General features: G+C 35.7%; 2 protein-coding genes across 3 annotated transcripts; both read left to right on the forward strand.

Moving 5' to 3' along the window:
* The first annotated feature begins 1,492 nt into the window (after nucleotides 1-1,492).
* On the forward strand, nucleotides 1,493-6,437 carry LOC113052546 (tRNA methyltransferase 10 homolog A). The gene is made up of 8 exons (XM_026216958.1): nucleotides 1,493-1,542; nucleotides 2,252-2,440; nucleotides 3,923-4,116; nucleotides 4,314-4,385; nucleotides 4,481-4,555; nucleotides 5,398-5,547; nucleotides 5,818-5,923; nucleotides 6,041-6,437. Exons 2-8 carry the CDS (start codon nucleotides 2,266-2,268, stop codon nucleotides 6,292-6,294), a joined length of 1,026 nt encoding a protein of 341 aa, XP_026072743.1. The 5' UTR covers nucleotides 1,493-1,542; nucleotides 2,252-2,265; the 3' UTR covers nucleotides 6,295-6,437.
* Nucleotides 6,438-7,593: 1,156 nt separating this feature from the next.
* On the forward strand, nucleotides 7,594-23,184 carry LOC113052270 (nectin-4-like). 2 transcript variants are annotated; one of them, XM_026216696.1, is made up of 11 exons: nucleotides 7,594-8,675; nucleotides 12,410-12,619; nucleotides 13,310-13,477; nucleotides 15,440-15,718; nucleotides 17,752-17,869; nucleotides 19,426-19,577; nucleotides 19,960-20,110; nucleotides 20,218-20,293; nucleotides 20,624-20,680; nucleotides 20,867-21,040; nucleotides 22,004-23,184. In XM_026216696.1, the coding sequence occupies exons 1-11, from the start codon at nucleotides 8,627-8,629 to the stop codon at nucleotides 22,391-22,393; spliced, it is 1,824 nt and encodes a 607-aa protein (XP_026072481.1). In that variant the 5' UTR covers nucleotides 7,594-8,626; the 3' UTR covers nucleotides 22,394-23,184. The 2 variants fall into 2 exon arrangements, with proteins under 2 accessions (XP_026072481.1, XP_026072480.1); XM_026216695.1 differs by having other exon boundaries at nucleotides 7,595-8,675; nucleotides 12,407-12,619.
* The last annotated feature ends 620 nt before the right edge of the window (nucleotides 23,185-23,804 follow it).

The following is a 23,804-nucleotide window of genomic DNA, read 5'->3' on the forward strand; positions in this document are numbered from 1 at the left end:
ATAGACTGACTATTTTCTAAATCGAATTAGCTCATTTCCCACTGAATGCTGCAGGTGGGCGTTGTTTATAACCCATATCAGTTGTTGTGACTAAGTATAATGGCATTAAAAGAATGGCTCTGGCAAACCACTCCTAAGACTGCTTGCCAACACCGTCTATCCGTCAACTGTACAGAATATTTTTACCATCCATAGTTAAGCTCAAAAGCATATTAAGAGCTCCCTTTAAGCTCCCTGACAGCAATATATTTGAAAGTCTATATAAAGTGCCTGTGATCAGAAGAGTTAATATATGGGAAGCATCAAATCCATATGCTAATATGTGTCGCAAGTGCTAATGTGTAAGGTAATAGTCTAGTTAAAGGTCTGTCACACATTCCAGTGCAGCAATGGGAATGTAAACTTATATTAGTGGTAACTCTACTCAAGAGACATGCTCTAACAGCAGTGCTCTGAATTATGACAAATGTCTGTTTTATCATTTTAATTCCAAATTGTTTTATGTTATTTTCTATTAAGACATTTTTAGATCTTTTCATAAAAATTGTATTTTTGATTTTCTTGTAGACCACAGCAGAAGCACGTTAAACAAACTATAAACTAAATAACTGCAAAGACATTGATATTTTATTATATTATTCATTTATTCATTATTAAATGAAATGTAGAAATTACATTAAATGTAATAATTAAACTACATGTAAAAATTACATTAAATTTAATACATTAAATTTGCAAATTAAATTACATTTAAATAAAAAAAAGAAAATACATTTAAATGATATTAAATTAAAAATGCTAATCCTGAGGTTTTTGTAGGAAATGCATGTGCACACAAAGCTCATGATAATTTTTCTGGCCTTTTTTTTCTGCCATTAAAAGCACTGTTACCATGTGGCAATGCTATGAGGATGGCAGAATATTTCAGTTAGGCCACCTGTGCATGAAACATAATCTGGTGAGACATTAGGCTATATGTTAGGAGGGTATTTTGAAAGCCATGCTGTGAACAGTCACACATACCAAATCAGCCTATGCGTTTAAGAAACAGCACAGAAAACAATATTTGCAATAGTTTGCATAGCTCTTGTTACTTTATGAACACCAACCCTGTTTTGACATAAATAATTTCTTTCAAATCTTAAAGGGGATCTTTTTTTAGCATTATAAAGCATTTACCTCAGAAAATCTGTATAGCTTATCCTTATACAGTCCACATCTCCGCCCTGGATGCTTTATTTATCTGCGGAATAAAACTTGTTGGATAATATTTTTTATATACAGGAAACATCTGTGGAAGGAGCGAGTAAGAAGGGAGGAGGGATTGCAACCTCACAGTAATATCTGACAGAGATCATGAAATAAACTAACAATATACAATAAAGTTATTGATCAGTGTGAGAAAAACAAGTGTATATTTGATTGAAGGTCTTACTTGCCCTCACCAACATGGCGAACTATTGACGCTCCCACACAGAGCGAGTCGCTTTTATATGACGCAGCGTAAGTGAGCGCATGAGATGAAAACACCACTGCAAAGAGGTGCTTTACTCTTTCACATGTGTAATTCTGCTAATCGCAGTTGTCATTATAATATGGGCCATTTTAAAGCGTATGTCGAAATGCTCGTTTAAAGTCCCGTTTTGTTGCTGCGTTATTTTTATATACAAACAGCTGATGTTTGTGAACTCACTGAAATGTGACCGTTAAGTTAGTTATATTACGTTAACCTGGTTTACATGTTAAGTAATATGAAAGTAATACCTTGATACAACAAAATACCTATCAGAGCTCATAGTACTGCAGGGGAAAAGCAGTAAGTGAGCTGCCGCTTTCGGGGGAAAGCTTTTCTGAGCATCAAAGCGATTAAACTCGGATACGGTGACTGCGAACTGTGTGTGTGTGTGTGTGTTTGTGTTTTTAGTCATTAATTTGTTTGTTTGAGTAGTCGTGGGAATGAACCGAATCTTTTGAATCGGTTCTCTTTAAAGATACAGTCACTGACCCCATTTGCGTGAATTGAAACATGCTATAATACTTTATTGAAATCTGCTTACCCACTATTATGAGGCAACAAAAATATTTTTAGCATTTTCAAGCCAAAATGAATGCTGTATTTCAAGAACATGCTTGTGTTATTTGAATTGAATGCGGAGTCATTTTCAAGTAATCATATGGAAATATCCAAATATATATAAAAAAAAAAAAAAAAAAAAATCTCTTAACATTTGTTTCGTTGTTGGTACTCCAGGATCTTCACATTAAATGGCCACCGATTTGGCCGATAAACCTGCTGTGCAGGAGAGCAGCCATAAATGTGCAAACAGTGAAAATGAATCTGCAAAGGATGAAAATGAGACCGTACAGACTGGAGAAACTGAAACACTGTCTAAAAGACAAAAGAAGAGACTTCTCAAGAACTTCGCAAGTAAGCTGTGTAGTTTTAATATAATCATATTTATTAATATTTTGAATGGGCTTTTATTAGTATATTTTTTTCATTTTTTTATGTATAGTTTTCATTTTAATTCAAGACAGCATTCCTAATATTGAAAACAAAGTATAACAGTATAAAAAAAGTATGCTTTTCATGCAATATTTATCTTTTGTTTTATTTTCGTGCTATTTCATTCATTAACATTTTCAATTACAAAAGTATCGGTTTTATATAGTTTTTTGGAAATTTTTCTTTTGTCCTTTATTTAACCAGGTAAAACTTTCTGAAATTAAAAATCTCTTTTAAAGAAGTGACCTGGCCAAGATACAGCACTACATTTCATAAGAAGAACACTAAAGCAATCTGTTGACAACAATTAAAAACATTTACAAATGAATCCTTCCTATAGATAAACGTGTACCAGTGGTTATGTCTGAGCATTGATAATGACGTCCAACCAACTCTATTATACAAATTGTGATGATGGATATACTATTAACGTTACAATTTAATATAAATCTGAGCGCAGCGTGATAAAGAGTGTCCAAAGAACCTAAGAGTTTGGTAGATGCCGATTTATAGAGAATGTGTCTCCATAATCATGGACTGGCATAGATATGTCTAAAACCCATCTTCATCTTGCCTCGGATGAAAAGCAGGGTTGATTTCTGTAATCAAACCCAAGCTTTGCATTTAGTTTTGTCCTTAGTTGATTAATACAAGATTAAAAAGATAAAAAGGAGTCATCAAGCATAAAAGTGAGATATTAATATTCTGTCACTACATCAATTATAGGACCCTGTGAGGTTTTGAGTGATAGTTGATATGCAACTTGCTTCTTTGATCTTGAAAATAACAAAGCTTTAGTTTTAGTCACATTCAAAGTCAGTTTTAAGCCACAAAGCCTTTGTTGCATAACATCAGAAGCACTCTGGAGTAAGGACACTGCTTGGTGTAATTTAGTTGCACTACAATAAATCACAGTGTCATCAGCTTAAAAATGAAAATTGACTGATATTAAAGTAAAGATCATTAATATAAATAATAAAAAGCAGAGGCCCCAAAACAGATCCCTGAGGAACACCCCTCATAATCTGCAATGGTGCAGATGAATGGCCTTCCGTTTGCACACATTGTGTTCTACGCACTAAGTAGCTTTCGAACCAAGAAGTTGTCTAATTTGACCTTCCAATTTGTTTCAGTCTAGTTTTTAATAAACTGAAAACAATGGTATTGAAAGCCTTGGACAAATCGATAAAAAGTGATACACAACAATGACCTTTATCGAGTGCCTCAATGAAATCATAACCCTGATTGCAGCTGTGTTTGTACTGTGCTGTTTCCTAAAACCAGAATGATTATGTGATAAAATATAATGTATTTTAAAATATGAAATCAATTGCTCTCTAATAAGAGATTTTAAAACCTTAGACAAAGTTCATAGTTTAGAAATCAGCCTATAGTTAGTAGTATTTTATTTATTAGAAGCTTTAATTGTTCCTTGTTTTATGAAAAGGCAGAAGCGTAAAGAGAGAAAACAACAGAGGAAACTGGAGAGACAAGCACAGGCTGAAGATGGAGCGGAGTGGACAGCAAAGAAGCGTTTGCGCAGGTCGCCAGAGCCCAGCTCTCTCAGGCTGGTCATAGACTGCAGCTTTGATAACCTCATGTTGCTCAAGGTATGATGAAGCCCAGCACTTTTTATGTGACGTTATAATAACATCAAATTCAGTACAGTAAAAGGCATAATTTTAATACATTTATTTGTATGTTGCATTGCAGTGTTTGCCAGAATCAAATGTATGACACACTTAAACACAGAATTCCTTCTTTAAAGTTCCATCACTGATTGAAATTTTTGTTTCATTATGTGTAGGATGTAAAGAAACTTCACAAGCAGATTCAGAGGTGCTATGCTGAAAACAGACGCACACTACATCCTGTACAGGCAAGTATTTCCTTCAAATGGATATAATAAAAATGTGATCTTTAAGATCAAACTTAAAGGCGAGCATTCATTTAACAGCCATTTCACATCCTTAGTTTTACCTCACAAGTCATGGCGGTCAGTTAAAGCAAGTCATGGACGAAATTAACAAAGGCTGGGTCAACTGGAAGGTATGATGTTAAAACACTACCAATAATACATATTAAAAATAATTATTGTTTTTTTTTCACGTTTTTAATGTCATCTGACAGTAAATATGGTTTGCTGTTGTGAAACTATTTTAGCAAGACAAAAAATAAAAAAATAAAATCTTTTATATGTATAATTATTTATTTATTTACTACAAGCAAAAAACAGTAAACTTGTTATTACTTTCCCCACTGTCTGTTCATCCAGAATACTGAGTAATCCATTTGCACACTGAAATATTTTCTGTGCACTTTACTGTCCATTGCACTAGTGTACATGATGTTTTTTACATAATCAATCTGTATAGTATGTTCATAGTATACCTATCTGTATATCATGCTGATAGTATTTAAAATCTGCAAATTAATATATTTTAATAATACTGCAAATTAATAATACTGCCTTATCTGTATAGTTATTGCACATATGTAGACCTTTTATATTCTGTACTTACTGCTTATTGCACTTCTGGTTAGATGCTAACTGCATTTGTTGCCTTGTACCTTACATGTGCAATGACAATAAAGTTGAATCTAATCTAATCTAATAAACAAATCATAATGTACATTTTAGACTTGTGTATAAAAAATGCATATCTGACATTTATTCAATGCTTCAAATTCTTCCTATGTTTTTGTGTTGCCAATGTTTTGTACATTGTTGAGCCCGTCCATCACCCACACAAGAAAACTCATTAGTTCTGCACGAATCATGATTCATAATGACAAAGTTTGCAGCACTAGAACGAGTAACGAGGTATAAATGTTGGATAATGGCAAGCAATGCCTTTAACACATCTCATCTAAATTTCAATGTGGTGTAAGATGTCCATTTCAGGCCTGATGCATTTCATGAAATCCTGAAGGAGGAGGACCTGGTCTACCTCACCTCGGATTCACCCCATGTGCTGCAAGAACTGGATGAGGCCAAAGCCTATGTTATTGGAGGTCTGGTGGACCACAACCACCATAAGGTGAGTGACTTATTAGAACTAAAAGAGGAACTTTACCCTACACTCTGAGATACAAAACTGTCACTGGGGAGAAACCCTTTCAAAAGCTATTAATATGTACTTTTTAGGGGGGGCCTTTTACCAAAACGATCAAATTTGCATGTCCTGACTGCACAGAGATAAAGAATTTATTCTGTGCTTAATATAGGGGTGACACTTGTCGACAGATTTGTATTTTTACCCTGAGGTCATTAAAAGCCTTCAAAAAGGAATTCAAATGCTCTATTACAGGGAATCACATTTGATCGAGCCCAAGAGCTGGGTATTGCTCATGCTCAGCTTCCGCTGGGCAGTTTTGTCAAGATGAATAGCCGCAAGGTGCTGGCTGTCAATCACGGTGAGATTCCCTTCCACACATTCTCTATCTAGATATGCATTGAAATGACACTTCTTCTGTAATACACTATTAAGTTTTCTGGTAGAAATTAACGAATCATTTCCCCCCTTGCTGCAGTTTTTGAAATCATTCTAGCATTCCTGGAGAAACGAGACTGGCAGGATGCCTTCTTTACCGTCCTGGCACAGAGGAAGGGAGCTGTGCCAGTGGGCCAAGAGAACAAGCTCGGAGAGGGCAATGACGAGGAAGACTCTGATGAAGACTCAGACACAGAACACCTAATCTCAGAAAAGAGTACGGACTCTAAGGACCATTTAGGAAGCAAAGAGGAAGAACACAAACCAGATTCCAGTGAGCAAAACGCAGCGTAGAGATGTTTAATATTTAAGCTGTTTCATCTTTTAGGCATTTATTTAAATTGGTTGTGTTCTGATTTCTCAGTTTGAAATGCTTCATGCAGAGGTTTGTATTTGAAGGTGTTTTTGTTGAAACAAATGTGATGAAAAAAAAAAAAAAGAGACAATACCCCTTTTTAGCTTTTTCCATGTACTGTACAAGCATAAACAACAAACAATTTTGTGTAGATCTTAAAAAAAAAAAAAAAATTATTTTATAACAAGGTTTTTTTTTTTTTTTTTTTTTTACTAAGAAACTGACTCTGCATAGTAGCTGTTTTTGCTGATCTGTCGCAGTGGGCGTTGCACCTGTGGGCCAAGAGAACAAGCTCAGACAGAGCAAGACTCTGATGTAAGCCATCCAATCTCGGAAAAGAAAAATATCACAAAAGACCAATCAGAGCGCAAAAGGGAGGTACATAACACTCAGATTCCAGTAAGAGAGAAAACAGGGCAAAACTTGATCTCAAGTAGTTTCATCATTTGTTGCTGTCATGTGTTTGTTCAATTGTATTTTCAGATTAATGAAATATCACATGTATTTGAGATGCTGATGTTTTTAAGCAAATGTTATCTCAGTCTCAGACATTAAGATCTTACTTTAGATCTTAATACATGTGAATGAAGTGATGGTCTACATACGTATTGTATTTGATCTATTATTAATATTCTGATAATCTGCATCAAAAAATGACTAAAAAAATTAATATCAAAAAACCTAAATGTAGACGTTAATATAAAGTTAACTGTTAAAATATCGATTAATGTATTGTAAATCAGGCTAGTGGTTCTATTTTTTTTTTTTTTTTAAGTTTTGGTTTGTTTGAGAACTACTCAAATTGTCCCCTAGATGTCACCTGGATTCATAAAAAAATATATACATGTGATTAAATGAAATGTTAAAAGTCATGAGGTTTAATAGAAATATATTTTACTATTCTTGATTCAGTTCAGTTTTATCTCTGTAAATATTTTCACAATATATCTTGATTTTGTTCAAATAATATTTGAAGCTTTTTTAAGGTCTTCATTGGCATATTTTTTTTTTTTTTTTACAATATTATTGAAAATTTTTGAACAATTTGTTTGAGAAATAAATAGTATAATACAGCAAAATTTAGTCAGATCTTTGCAATTAAATAAAATTCAACATGAATATAATTTCTGGACATTCAAAGCAGACAGAAATGCCCATCACAGTGAGAGCTTTTTCAGCTCAAACCCTGGTATGGAGCACTATTCTGTTGAACTGGGTAAAAGTGCCTGAGGCTTTAACTGTTTTCAGGAGGGAGAACAGGTTTACAGGTTTTGCTGCTCTCTTTCCTTTAGGCCAAGAATGCAACAAGATACGGTAAATCTGGCTGATCCGTAGCTTTCATACACATGCTAATTATGTCAACACTTGCAAAAATGAATAAATCAGATACACTGTATTGTAGTTTATCCACCAGGACCTCATTGGATATTAAGAAATGTGTTTTCTTTTTTTTTCTTTTATCCAGGGGAAATAGAAAATCACTGGTATCTTCTTCAGAATAAAGTTTTTTTTTTTTTTTCACTGGAACATTACGGCAGAAAAAAAACCTGTTAAAGTGAAATCGAACATTAAAGATCGCAAACGATTAAGCAATTACAGAATATTGAATCGGTAGCTAGATAGTAGCTAGATTGACTCATCAGATTGGAAAGAAACACCCGGATTAAAAACTGGAAAGTTGAGTTGAGCAGAGCGCGTAACAACATGTGGAGAGCTGCCTTTAACAACAGGTGTCTGTAAGACATTTCCTTCTCTCAGAGCATTTTCACGCAATTTCAACCAGAAGGTCGGAAGAATAATGGAAATACTCCGTTTTTCTCCTCATTTCACATGTCGTAGATCTTAAAACAATACGAAAACGCAATAAACTGGAATATTATTTTGTGCGCTCCCGTGAGGACTTGCGCTCGGAGATGCGTTCACTTTTCTGGATATAATGCATAAACATTGTATTTATTGATGTTGATTCCTTATTTTATTTATTTTTTATTTTTTTGTACTTCAAATGAATTAAACGACATATCTCAGATGTTGATTCTGAACGTATGATTTCGGTTTTCTGCGCTGGATCTCCACCTCCTGATCTTTTTCTAGCCCATGAGAGTCTGTCTGTCTCTTCTCCAACATCTCCTGACTGACTGGATTGATTGGGAATACAAGTAGCTCTTGAGATGGACACTCAACTGGTAAATTAATAATGACACAATAATGTCACATTGAGATCGCTGAACTGATAACCTGGGCTCGGCTGAAAGGCTGAACTGGTGGACGATGAAGACAGTTACATATATTCTTGCTGTACTGATCATCTGGAACTCAGGTGAGACATTTATATTTATATATATATATATATAAAATTTTAAAACATGTTGCAGGATTTGGGGTCAAAAGTTTAGAAAAAAGAGCTTCACAACACGTATTCGGTTGTCTAATATTACTGGAAGAACTGGTTCTGATGACAAACTGAGTGTGAATCAATGTGAATGGCGCTCCCTACTCATGCGCGCGCACACACAATGTCTTGGCGTCTTAAGGAGTGTTTTATGGGTTGATGAAGTTGTGAGAAGAAGGGCGTAATGAATTTGAGGGTGTTGTCAACGTAGCTTACATTTTTTTATTTTTTCCTGTGTATGAGCTATTCATAGAGATGTGCTCATGTGTTAATGCACGGTTGACCATTATTATAGTTTTAAATAATTGTAAGGGGTTTGAAGTTCAGTTTCGCCAGGCAGGCAGTCATATAGGCTACTGTAAATAGATGACCAAATTTCCAATCCTGGATATATATTGATCTGCAAATAACAATGCACGTAATCTGTTTCTATTTATACTTGAGATTTTGTTCATTATTTTCCAACCAGGAACAATCTGTTTTTAATTGTTTTACTTCTGCTTTTTGACACCAGAATGACTAAATTGTCATAATAGCCTCCAACAATACAAACAAACTGTACTGATGTTGTTTTTAATGCCATTATGGATATGCTAAATTATTTGGTTGCTAGACAATGTTTGGCTGTTGAGACAAAAATAAAACTAATTATCCAAGGAAAGGAAAGTGACCTGACATTCAGCCAAGTATGGTGACCCATACTCAGAATTTGTGCTCTGCATTTAACCCATCCGAAGTGCACACACACAGAGCAGTGAACACACACACACACACACACACACACTGTGAACACACACCCGGAGCAGTGGGCAGCCATTTATGCTGCAGCACCCGGGGAGCAGTTAGGGGTTCGATGCCTTGCTCAAGGGCACCTAAGTTGTGGTATTGAAGGTGGAGAGAGAACTGTACATGCACTCCCCCCACCCACAATTCCTGCTGGCCCAGGACTCGAACTCACAACCTTTCGATTGGGAGTCCGACTCTCTAACCATTAGGCCACGACTTCCCTTGAGTCTGGATTTAATCATGAAGAGGAAACATTTTACCCCAACGTGATGCCTTTAAATAACCTTTAAATGCCTTTAAATAACTTGTATTGCCAGCAAATACCGTTGATATTCTTTAGAAAACCATCAAATGAAAACTATATAGCATATAAAGGATTTCGGAGTAAAAATGGTTTCATAGGCAATTCATAGGGAAGTCGTGGCCTAATGGTTAGAGGGTTGGACTCCCAATCGAAGGGTTGTGAGTTCTAGTCTCGGGCCGGACGGAATTGTGGGTGGGGGTAGTGCATGTACAGTTTTCTCTCCACCTTAATACCACGACTTAGGTGCCCTTGAGCAAGGCATCGAACCCCCAACTGCTCCCCGGGCGCTGCAGCATAAATGGCTGCCCACTGCTCCGGGTGTGTGCTCACAGTGTGTGTGTGTGTGTGTTCACTGCTCTGTATGTGTGCATTTCGGATGGGTTAAATGCAGAGCACAAATTCTGAGTATGGGTCACCATACTTGGCTGAATTTCACTTTAATTTTTTTTGTGTATTCTATAAAGCATCTAGTTAAAGAGTATATTAGTAGTCAACTGTCCCCTGATTTTAGGGCTAGGATTAGGCAACAGATGATGGATGTTGACTCAGGAACATACTGATAAATCATGTTGTGTGACACAGTGACAGAAGATCTATGTCAGAAATTTGTCAACAAGCTCATGTCTGAGAGGCTCATCATTACAGTTCATTGATGTAATCCTCTAGTCTTTGCAAACTGGACAATTGACTGCAGCGGCGTAATGGTCAAGGATCTGAGTTACTGACATAAAATTATCTAGAGATAAAGTGACTCAGAAACTAAAGAATTAAAGGGATAATAGATTAATTTCTGCCCTGAGCTGAGATCCCAAAGCTCTTGAAAGGTGCAGGCATGGAGTCCCAATAATTGTACAGATAATAGTTTGTGACTCTGCAAATGATTTGTTACTGCAAATAACAATAAACATAATGTATTTCTTATTCATATATAAACTTTTTTATGCATTGATTATTTTAATAATATATTATAATTTTGCTTTAAATTGCATTGATAATGGTGATTTAAATTACACTTTGCATAAATCATAAAATATATATTTCATTTTTGTATTTAAATATAGGCTAAGTTTATTAGTTCATCTTATATTCAATCAACTTTGCATGCATGCCCTTCTATAATTTCAATGTTTTCTTATGCATGTCTGCCTTCAATTAGCCCTGAGAAACATAATGAGTTGAGCAGCATATCTAACTCTCGTCCACAAACGCTCTTCCAGACATCTATTTGTCTCTCACCCCTCTTCCTTTCTTTTATTTTGTTATCCATATCTATTCCCCTGTCTGCTTCGCCCCTCTGTTCTCTGTGCCAGTGTGATGAAAAGTGAAGGATTCATGTTACCACCGTACTGAAGGTAACCGATGACCTCTTTCCTTTTACTGCTGGTATATTTCATACAGGTATATTTCTCTCAAAGGGGCTATTTCTCATTTTTCGAAGGTACTACTTGAACTGCTTTAGGCTGTGTGATATATATTCATGGGATTTATTTTGGTCTGGCCCTTAAACTTGTGGCCAGATCTTGCTATTCAGTTTGTGATGCCACAGTTATGAGTGCTACAAGAAACTCACTGTGGTGAATGGGTGCCGTCAGAATGAGTCCAAAAAACAAAAAAAAACACATCACAATAATCCACACGACTCCAGTCCATGAAATGATGTATCAAGGCATAAAAAGCAGCATGTTTCTAAGAAACAAATCCATCACTTATGGTCAAAATTAAGACCATAATCCATAACAATACTTCTTCCAGTGGAAAAGGTCCATTCCCTATTGTCTTCCCAAATCAAAATCCACCTTTATAATCATTTAGATCTGTTTCAGAATCTTTTTGCTTGTAAACCATTCTTGATCTGTGCATATGTCACTCCTAATTCAGACAAGATGACTTTTTCATTGAAAAAATTATGTATAGAAGACTCATATTTTAGTCAGAAGCATCAGTTTGAAATTAAAACGTTGTAATGATGAATTTAGATGAAGCATGCAGCTTTTTACTTCACAAGACGTAAACCGATGGACTGGAGTCGTGAGGATTACTTGTGGAGAGCTGTTTGAACTCTCATTCTGACGGCACCCATTCACTGCAAAGGATCCACTGGTGAGAGAGTGGTGTAATACTACATTTCTTCAAATCTCTTCTGATGTAGAAACAAACTCGCCTACATTCTGGATTGCCAGTGGTTGAGCAAATTGTCGGTAAATGCACTTATGGATGAACTATTCTTTTAATAATACTGCCTTTATTAAATCTGCAAAGGAAATGGAACTAATATTGAATAAATAATTACGTCTATCTAATATTATGAGTAATATAAAATATAACAAATAAAATACACATAGTATAACTACCAATCCATTAATCATTCCACTGTTTATGGTTTTCACATTAATATAGAATTCAAAAGATGTGCTTTCTGATTTTACGAACAACATCTAGCACAGTTCATCCAATAGAATGGATTTATTTTATCGTATTGCTGTTGTCACCATATTAAAAATGCTTCTCAAGTAGCTTATTCGTTTTATTTGATTAAAACCATGTTCTCTCTCTTTGCTCTCTCTTTCAGCAGCCTGTGTAAGTGGAGACCAAGAACAATTTGTAGAGCCCCCTGAGTCCCCCTGGGCTCTGCAGTCTGTGGCAGAGGAGGAAACACGCTTACCCTGTCGATTCAATGTATCCAACAGTGAGATCCAGGTGGTGCAGGTGACGTGGGTACGAGAAAACTCAAATGGAGGGGAAGATCAGATTATCATTGTTCATTACACTAATGGCCAGACAGGTAAAACAATCTTTTACTTCACGAATATCAAAACTTTAACTCTTACATATTTTTCAGAATGAAATTGTTCTTTAATTTTACTAATATTGTTATCACCAAAGAAAAATATGACACCTCTATGAACTCTCTGTGGACAGGGGTCCAAGTAATATACACTGTAAAAACTATATTTTTATGATGTTTAATTTAAAGTGTTACTTTCCATTTCTTTGTAATTAATTTGAAGTTTAATCACTATTTCTGAGTAAGAACTGTTTCAAACTAAATCCTATACCATTGTGGACTCCTAACAGTATTTTCTATAGGGAACTCAAAGTCATTTCAAATATGTCATTCTGCAGGGTTTAATCTGATTTTTGGCCTTGAATCTGGTAGTCTAACGATACTTGTACTGTACGGCTGAATCAGTTTTTGCTTTCATTTCCCGTCTTGCATTCATTTTCAATGAATCATTAAGCAGACACTTTTTTGTTTTCGGTTCACTTTTTTAAAGAAAAATGCAAATCATTTCCATGCATGATGCATTAGTGCAGAATCTTTCATATTTCTTCGTAATTTAAATTTTTTTGAGAGAAAACTTCATGTTAATTTACGTTTTGTTTTTTTGCATGCTTTTCTGTTTTTGGGGTGCCTCACAAAAAACAAATCTTACTGTCACGTGTCATGTTTCATTCTGTTTCCCTCTCACAGAAAACCCTGCATACTTGGGACGTGTACGATTTGCAACCAGCGACCCAATAAGAGACTCTACTCTGATTATTATGGGCACACGTACTATAGATGAGGGCAAATACATCTGCAAAGTCGCCACCTTCCCCATTGGAAACTTTGAGACTGAGATTTTGGTCACTGTGTGGAGTGAGTATATTAATCAGGGCTACATGGGCAAACAGAAGACGGGAAACTTTTGTCATACAAAACTCCTGTGGTGTATAAAGTACAAATCTCACCAGAAAATGACTTTGGTAGAAGTTGAAGTCACTGTTTAGAATATTACTCGAGTAAAAGTCTTAAAGTATGTGACATTTATAGTACTTGAGTATGAAAAGTATTTTTGAAATCTTCAAATGTACTTAAGTATTGAAAGTAAAAGTACTGTATATATATTCATTCATTCATTCAAAAAGCTCATTCATTCATTGAGTAAACAACATCCATTGCTCAGAGACACTAAACAGTTCTGTGAACTATGTTTGGAACTATCATTGGTAAAATCAAGAAAAAGCAAGCAATATTATAAAATGTAAGACACATATTGCTTTACTGAACTTGTATAAAATGATCATTAAATGTATTCATGCATCTGCAGAAAAACAGTACTCTTTGTGTGATACAGATTAAGTTAACTAGGCCTACATGAAACTATATAAATATAAATAGCATAGAGAAGCATTTTTTCAGTCTTCAATTTAAAAATGCCTGGATTTTTAAGTTTTAATAGACTAATAAATCAATGTGTGTGCACTCTGTGTGAGTTGGTGATATAGCCGACATGATAATGTCAGGATTGCACATCATTACAACAGTACTTACCATATTATCACAGACGATGCTGTATGGCGCACCCCTGACTCAACTTGAGTGGGCAATGAAATCATCCGCGGTTGTGTGCAGCGTGCACCTGTATGCACGTGAGCAAAAGTGTTTTTTAGGACTTGCAAACGCCATACAGTCCCTACAGTCCGTGTTCTTCTAACTATTTTGTAGTAAGTAATGAATATACTTAAGGGAAGTGAGTTGGAGTAAAAGCATACATTTTAATTAGGAAATGTACTGGAGTAAAAGTAAAAGCTGGCTGAAATATAAAAACTAAAGTAAAGGATACTCCAAAAAGTACTTAAAGAGTTAGTTTATTATTATAGAAAATTATGTCATTAATGACTCACCCTCATGTTGTTCTAAACCCGTGAGACCTCCGTTCATCTTCGGGACACAGTTTAAGATATTTTAGATTTAGTCTGAGAGCACGCCATCAGCGTCACTGCAGTGTTGATTTTCAGCACAAACTCTGGTTGACATTTGTATCTGATTTTGGTCAAGAACCACCAACTTAAATCGGATTAAAACCTGCAAGCAGACTGCTGTGATATCAATCTCTTAACTTACTGTATGTGTTCCCACGAGAAACTTTGCGTTCACTCACAACACTTTTGTCGTGAAAGTATAATGAGGTGGGAGGAAAAATTAGGCTATATTTCAGTGCTTTAGCAAGCAAATGTGACCACAAAAGTTTCCTTCACCATGTCCCCTTAGCTTCTTTGTAGTGGTTAGAGTTAAAATCAACAGAGTTTATTTGAGGTATGTATATTGATGTATATGCAGTGACTTTGCAGCAGTTAGCAGTCAAGGATTTCGCCCTCAGTGATACCGCACAAGGATAATGTTAGCCTCTGTTTCAAACACTACGATTGTCATTTCATTCAATGTCCCATTCATGTACAGACAAAAGCCGTTAACCATAAAGCTACCACTGCTATGAAGTATACAGTTATTGTTCTCAGAATAACACAAAAGCATTGTCTGCGTCAACGGGAGTGATGATGGATGTATTAACCTGAAAGTGTTCATTGTTGTTCCGATTACAAGATCATATAATAGCCACTGCTATTTTCTTCAGAAGTATTGTTTATGGTTGTGTTCAAGCAGACTGTTAGAAACAAGAGATGTCCATTTCACACTTTAGAACATTTTATAAATTAGACTCTGGTGAAATAATATTTAGTTTAAAAACAATATTGTCGATACTTAATTGTAGTTGAAATCCTATTTATTATGTTTTAAATGACCATTTTGTTATGTATTTGTCATTTCATTTCACAGCTAAACCCATTACGTCGCTGACGCCGTTCGTCCTGGTTGAGAACCAGTCGTTCCGTCCTGCAGCTATATGCCGTTCGGTGGCTAAACCGATGGCAGGCCTCTCCTGGGACACAGAGCTCGCGGGACAGAGTCAAAACCGTAGCATAGATGGTGAGGTGGCTTCTATCCAGTTTTCTCTCCACCCTCTCCGTAACATGAACGGGCAGAAGCTGGACTGTCTGGTCTGGCATCCATCGCAGAAAACTCCAGAGAGGATCTCCAATAACCTTGTAGTACACTGTGAGTCCTAATTTCTCACACTTATTGTAAATGGATATCAGAAATGTCTTGGTCAAAATTCCACATTATTGTGACATTCTTTTCCCCTCGGATTCTTATAACAAAAAGTAACACTAGTGATGTCAGAATTAATTTAATTAATTCAGTACAATACAGTCATTTATACAAATGAAGTATATATAAATATATATATAAATAAAAACATTTTGTAGTATATAATTTTAATTAAAAAAAATCCATTATAGTATTTTTTTTTTTTAATTACTGTTTCACTACTAAAACTGGGGAGAGGAGGAATTATATGTACTTAATTATCATTAATCACTTATTTAAAATACAATTTCTTATTTCATACAGTACACTCTAAAAGAAATGCTGGGTTAAAACAACCATTTCTGTGTTATTTGGCAACCCAGCACTGGTTAAAGGGATAGTTCACCCAAAAATTCAAATTAGCCCATGATTTACTCCCTCAAGCCATCTTAGGTGTACAGTATATGACTTTTCTTCTTTCAGACGATCACAATCAGAGTTACATTAAAAAATGTCCTGGCTCTTCCGAGCTTTATAATGGCTCCGGGGGGAGGGGTGTATAGTTTCATCTGTCAGTGAGATTGCCACTTACCCAACGTCTGGGTAACAAAACAAACAAAAACAAATTATATCCAACACTGGAAAACACAACTCAACAGGCTCAACTCTGTGGTTGTGCAGGAAAAAAATAGAAAATGCAAATTTCTAGTTTTAAATAAATATAATAAAGACGTTTCTTAAATTATTTTTTTTTTTTATTTTTTTGCATGTTTCTGCAAGTACTTTTTATAAGACGATGAATAATTAGTGCTATAGTTAATCAAAAATTCATTTTGGCACTATGTTATAAGAATTATTTTGATGTCTCTTGATGTTAAGTCACAAAGCCATGTAATAAACACAAGCTGCCAAAGCACATTCTCTTCAAAATAATTGTTAATGTTGTCCTTACAGCAGTATGATTGATGTACTGTTGCGCCACAAGTTTTATTAAGCCACATCAAGTTTTATACGTCACCACCTGGATATGACTCAAAGTGGTTGTGAATTTCAAAATCTAAAACTTGTGAAATTGTGAAAACAACTGTGAATTTTATAACACCTTTCCTGTTTACTCAGCATGTGAAACAGAACTATGACAAAAGTGTTGTTTCGCCTGTTAATTACTGTAGGTGACTTCCCTCTGATGTGTTATGACACGTGGACATCTGTTTATTGTCTCTGATTCATCAATACTTTTAAAGTCATAATAATGTCTTCACTTTGGTTCACTGAGAATGAAAATCCAGTCATCATTTAGTCACCTTCATGTCTTTAGAAACCTAGCTGACGTTCTTACTTCTGTGGAACTCAAATGGAAAAATTCTCAAGAATATCCTGCTTCTTCCTGTTGTTGTTTTTCTCCCATTCAATTACACTGAAGAAAAAAACTTTGGTGCTTTTAAACATCAAACAGGATTCAAAAGCACAATATAGTTTTGAAACTTTTGTGTAAAGAGCAGTTTGAAATTTTAAATCTGGGCAACTCAAGAATGAAAGAGTTAAAAATGTCTGAGAATGTGCTTTTGAGTCTGAATTTTTCAAGGTATCAATTCAGTTGGCCAAATACAAAATAATCTGAATGGTTCATAAATCAGACCAATCTGGTTTGTTGGTTCCTCACTTAAATTATCATAATTTTTTTATATAGCTCCAGTCCTCATTCTATATGACTGCATTGCAAAAACAGCTAGTACATAACAACGTACTGTATCTCCTTTTGTGTTTCACAGAGGAAAGAAAGTCTTTATGGGTTTAATTTAATTGCACCTTTTATTTATTTCTATGTTTTTATAACTATTATGTCTCATAATGCCAATTTAAGAGTTTGTACTGTGTCAACAAAAGGATCAGGTGAACTTATTGGTCAAACGGGAAGTTCATCACAAGTTCAAACTGAATAGTGAGTTAGACATGCCGTATTGTGAGATCTTTTTATTTGTGTTCATGTGTATGTATAGACCCTCCGTATGCATTAATATCTGGCTATGAGGGTGACTGGTATGCTGAAATGCAAGGAGCTGCGCTGCACTGCACTGGTCAAGGAAATCCAGAACCTCAGGAATTCAGCTGGATGAGGTAAAACTGTCTCTCAATCTGTTTGTTTGTTCATCTTCCTGTAATCCTGTCTTGTCAGTTTCATTCTGTTACGGTTGGCTTCTCTATCAGCATGCCAGAGTAATCTCTAGGTGTGGACGAGAAGGTTGTGGCCTAAATTAAGTTTTAATCGACTCTATCAGATAGGTAGAATCTTAAGAATTAATACTGACACCGAGAGGTCATTGAAATACATTCATGAACAATAATTAGTCATAGTCACACACCTATTTTTTTGGTAGCTTCCAGTACGGGTGACTAAGGGGGTGTAGACATGGACATTTAGAGTATCACGCAATTCCTGAGACAAACATTTTCTGGTTTTCTCCACCTCGAGTGGGGAAACCTGTTCTCTGGCTTCTCTCGGTGTGTATGCAAAGTAAATGAAGTAACTGTGGCCTGGTGTCGTGTTGCAACTTGCACGGCAAACAGACTGAACGCTTTTTCACACGGAGGGAGAGAGCGGGGGATGAGGAAAGGCTGGTGAGGGGGAGATGAGTGGATTTATGACGATGTTGTCAGAAGAATTTGTCTGCATTTTTATGTGTGTTTTCAGAAGACTTTTATCACTGTCCTAATGCAAATTGCGTGCTGTATGCAAAACATGTAAATTATAGTTCCTGGTATAAGCTGTGGACAAAGGACTTATTGTCTAAGGAGACATTTCGTTTAGACATTTAGCAAAATAAACCGGCCTGTCAGCTTTTAAAAAAAGGGGGAGAAATGCACTTGGCGGAACTAAAACTTAAAATCTGTCAAGTGCTAACATAGGTATTTAGCTTGGCAGCCCTCATTCTAAAACAAAACAAAACAACTACCTAGACTACATTAAGTTCTGAGTTTCGGATTTTGTTGTGCTGATCATAAAAAAAATCGGATCCTGATGCAAAACCAACTGAGAACTGCTGCTTTAAAGCATTATACGAAATTAGTTCCAATGTTTTTTCAAACAGTGCTATAGTATGATAAAAAATATTTCTTGATAAAATTAATTGAAAGTGACACAGATCAGGGACATTTTCAGGTGATATTCATGAAATAATTAATCAAAAATCAACAGTTGTGCAGAATCCTACAGTATAGATTGTTGTTTCCACAGTACAGTTTGGGGTCAGTAACACTTAAAAAAATGTATACTTTTATTCAGCAAGGACACGTTTTATTGGTCAAAAGTTAGAGTTAAGACATTTATAATGTTACAAAATATCAAATAAATTCCATTCTTTTGACATTTCTACTTATCAAAGTTCACTGAAAAAAATGCATCATGGTTTCCACAAGAATATTAAACTGCACAACTGTTTTCAACATTGATAATAATAAGAATTTATTATTACAAGTCAAGAAATGACTCTTTTGAGCAGCGAATCCATAAATTAGAATGATAAAAGGATCATATTAGAATGAAGGATCGTGTTCAGGTGCAGATCAAGTCGATATTCAGTAAATAATTAAGCATAAATCACGTGTTGAATCCTAGACTATAGATTCTGTTGTTTTTAATTGTGGGAATTAATCATATTTCGTTGTTCACACAGGAAAGGTGAAGCTCTGCCAGAAGGTGTGACTGTGGACGGTGGCAGTCTGCTCTTTTCCAGGCCCCTGAGCTTGACGGATAAGGGAGTTTATGTCTGCACCACCACCAATCTGGTGGGATCTGGAAAAGCTGAGATTGCAATAAATATATCAGGTGTGTGTCCCACTGAAATCCCTTCACCCATGTTGAAGTGCAGTGCACCATGCTGTCATCTAGTGAAGATAATGTGCAACTGCGTTTTTCATAATCTAGCAATTTATAAGAATAGTTCATCCAAATTATTAAGATTCTCTCATCATTTACTTACCCTCATGTAATTTAACACCTGTATGATTTTTTTCATCTGTGGAATGAAAAGGAGATGTTAGGCAGAATATACAAGCTGCTCTTTTCCCTAAAGTCATTCTCTAAAAGAACAAAAACACAAAAGCACCCATAAAGAAGTCTCATTCACACAAATGATGACAGAACTGATGAATACAACTGTAATTCAATGTACAAGAAGTTCATAAGTTTTGTTGCATGTCTCTTTTAGTGTCAATCCTCCCACCGAACTACGTGCTCATTATTGTTATTGCTGGTGTTGCTGCAGTGGTTGTTGTCACTCTTATCATCGTGATCATTTCAGTAAAACGCTACTATAAGCGCAAAAATCAACAGCTGGCTACAGAGCTGGATGCAAAAAAGTAAGAGGATTTGTCTTACTTTTCTGAACATAGAATCATTTACATAACTGGTCTGATTGTGAGAATTCCTGTACTTTAGTCTGATTACGTGTCACTGTTTTTGTAAGGGAGGAAATCAGCACCCTATCAAGACAAGCCTCGATTAGGAGAGTCAACTCGGGAAGCACAGACAACAGATACTCGGTAAAACACACACACAAACACACACACACACACACACACACATACACAAACTGTTTATTGATATTCCAAGGTTTGGAGTTGGCAAGATTTTTGAAATGTGTTTAAACAAAGTCTCTTATGTTCATTAATGCTGCATTAATTTTCAGCATCTTTTCTCCAGTCTTCAGTGTCACACGATCTTTCAGAAATCATTCTTATATGCTGATTTGCTGCATAAGAAACATTTTACATGTTTTACATATGGCTTTTAGGGGTAACTGTATATATTATGTATGCAAGGATGAATCTCCCTCCCTCTCATTTGACCATTTATGTCTTTTTTTTTTAAAGGACGACAATAATCATTTAAGAGTCGAAGGGACAATACGCACGAGTCTCTCCTCACTGGTTGGTCTAATTTTTCCACATGCCGTTTTCGCCAAAAAATATTTTATACATTTACCAGTCACACACAGCAGTTATTCGTTCTGATACACAATATAATGCATTCTTAATTATCTTCACAATTATAAGGCTTGTTTTGTTTTCCTCTCTAGCACACACATTAAAAACCCAAAACGTTTCCTTTCACAGGATCGTCCTCGCTCCAGGGATAGTCGTTCCACCCTGGGAGGGCTGGACACACTCGGTCGCCCTGTAATTTATAACACATCCAGAAGAGGTCGAGAAAAATTCATTGACCGAACTGAAAGAGAATCCACTCGGCTGATGATGGAGTCTTATGAGATGGACAGTAACATGTCACAGGTATGAGATAAGAGTCATGAGGCTGCTTGTGCAGTTGATATATCTTACCACTTTAACAAAAAGAGCTGCAATATGTTGAAAAAGAACACAACACAATACTCAAGCTACTGTAATAGTTTTATTCAGCAAGGACACATTTTATTTTATTCTTTTGGCTTTTCTACTCATTAAAGAAGTGTCATGGTTTCCACAAAAATATGACTGTTACAGCACTGATAATAATGAAAAATGTTGACCAAAACTCAAGGATCATGTGACACTTTGCGGTCACAGAAATAAATTATATATTAAAAATATATTTTTTTATTGTAATATATTTAAATAATATTTTTTATCATATACATGCAGCCTTGTTGAAAATGTTCAGCTTCTTTGAATCCCAAAGCACCTTCGAATTGTAGTCGATATTTAACTTTCCCCTTTTGCAATTCTTACAACATTGGTACCAACATTGGATTTTTGGAAGACAATAGTAAAAATATATATATATATTAAATGAGAAATTGGCATATATCTTTGAAGTTACTGTTTCTACAGTAAAACTGGTAATATCCACCCATCATTTATTATTAAAAACATGTTATATGGTTAAAATGGGCTGCTTTTCATGATTTGTTAAGTTATTAATATTCAGTATATCAGTTTATCTAAAATGTGCCTTTATTTCTTTAAAATTAGTAACAGGTAATCAAAAAGTACTCTAGCTGTAAGACACCTTCTACGGTTTTACCCCAAATTCCATGCAAATACTCTAATAAAAAGATTGTTTTTTAATGATCTGATAAATCTAGTTCTTATAGCTTTAGTAACTCTCAATGGTTCAGTAATGCTAACACAGTTAAAATATGCTTTATCAAATAATTGTGCATGCAAGAATGCTCATAATCACATGTTTACAATTATACTCTTCAGAAAACCCATCTTTTCCCTCCTCTTCTCCCCTCTTCTTATTCAATGGAACAGGCTATTGAAATTGTCCGGTCCCGGAACGGCAGCGCCATTCTCCCAGCAGAGGGGAGGCCGCAGTCTGGAGGAAGTAGCAGAGGAGGCAGCAGAGGTCATAATTCGCCCTTAATATCCACATACCCTACTCTTACAGATGAGGAGGAAAATGGTTCCGTGAGTCCTGCGGATTCAGGAGTCCACAGAGGTTTAATGGAGCCTGACGGTTTTGAAAATGGCGGCAGCGAGACGGCGAGTTCACAGATATCTGAGGCACTATCCAGTCATTTTGAGAACACTAACGGCATACTGCGACCCAAGTCCAAACCCAATAACATCCTTCTTCCGGCTCACACAACACTTTTCCTTCAAGCACATAGCCCACCTATCCACAGAGCTCAGATCGTTTAGAAGGCTTGTTTAGAAACATCTTTGTCACAAGACAAATTCATTGCAAAGACACATAAAAACAGTTGATATTACAACAGAAGAATTTGTGCCTCTGTGATTTCGCTCTCCAAAAGGCTTGGTCTGGACAACTAACCTAAAAATGGATCTTTTGTTTGAACTTTTATGAATAGTTACTCAAGGTGGCAAAAACATGGACCAAATGGCCATCATTTAAAGTAAACCAGCATTGCTCAAATAATTGCATAATCCACTGTGTATTCTGGAACTGGGATGCTTGAGTATTATGGGTCACAACATGTTTCAGGTACAGATTAACTGGAATCCGCTAGAGTTGAGCTCCTCTGTGTGACCAGGGAATGGAATTAAGATCTTTTTTTTATTATTATTGCAACCTGAGGCTTCACTTGAATTACTGTTGATGGAGAAAATACTACATGGACTCTTTCCTGCCGAGTTAATCCCTCACTGTGACTTTTTGACCTTGATGTATGTAATCCAGAGATGTACAAATGGTATTTAGACATATTTTTTTGAATATATGTGTGTATTATGTATTTTGCCTGGAAACTAGCCACTGCATGAATAGTATTATGAAGTATGGCATTACCATGTTATGGAACTCCTGCATGTTCACATAATGTCATTGTCGTTGTAGGAGTGCATTGTCATTGTTTACAACATTTATACTTCATTATGTACTAGAAAATGTATGTAGTTTTAATAAGGTAGTATTTCCGCAAGCTCCTGTGATCTTTTTGTCTCACAAAATATAAAGCCATGGGTCCTGATGGTAACTTTGGTGTATTTAATTCACTTTAGTGTATGGGGGTTATTAAATCAACCCTAACTACTGCATGCACTGCTGAAAAAACTAAAAAAAAACTAAAATAAAAAAAACCCGGCATATGAGGGAAGTTGTGGCCTAGTGGTTAGAGAGTTTGACTCCTAACCCTAGGGTTGCAGGTTCGAGTCTTGGGCTGGCAATACCACAACTGAGGTGCCCTTGAGCAAGGCACTGAACCCCCAACTGCTCCCTGGGTCCCGCAGCATAAATGGCTGCCCACTGCTCACGGTGTGTGTGTGTGTGTGTGTGTGTGTGTGTGTGTGTACTTTGGATGGGTTAAATGCAGAGCATGAATTCTGAGTATGGGTCACCATACTTGACTGTATGTCATGTTTAAAATATAATTTGAGAAATAGAGAGAAAAAATGTTTCCCATTGCCCATATTAACAATAAGACCAATAACAATTGTATAAACGATGGTAAATCAGCATATTATGTGCAGTGCACTGCAGACAGGAAACAGTTTTGGAACGTTTGTTGTGACTTTTATTTTGAATTTAAAGCCGCCTTTCAGTCACAAGTCTTTTTAATCATTCTGCATATAATTGCATTGCAGCAAAGTTCTC

Source organism: Carassius auratus, chromosome 32 (genome assembly GCF_003368295.1).
Source record: "Carassius auratus strain Wakin chromosome 32, ASM336829v1, whole genome shotgun sequence".
Lineage (NCBI taxonomy): Eukaryota > Metazoa > Chordata > Actinopteri > Cypriniformes > Cyprinidae > Carassius > Carassius auratus.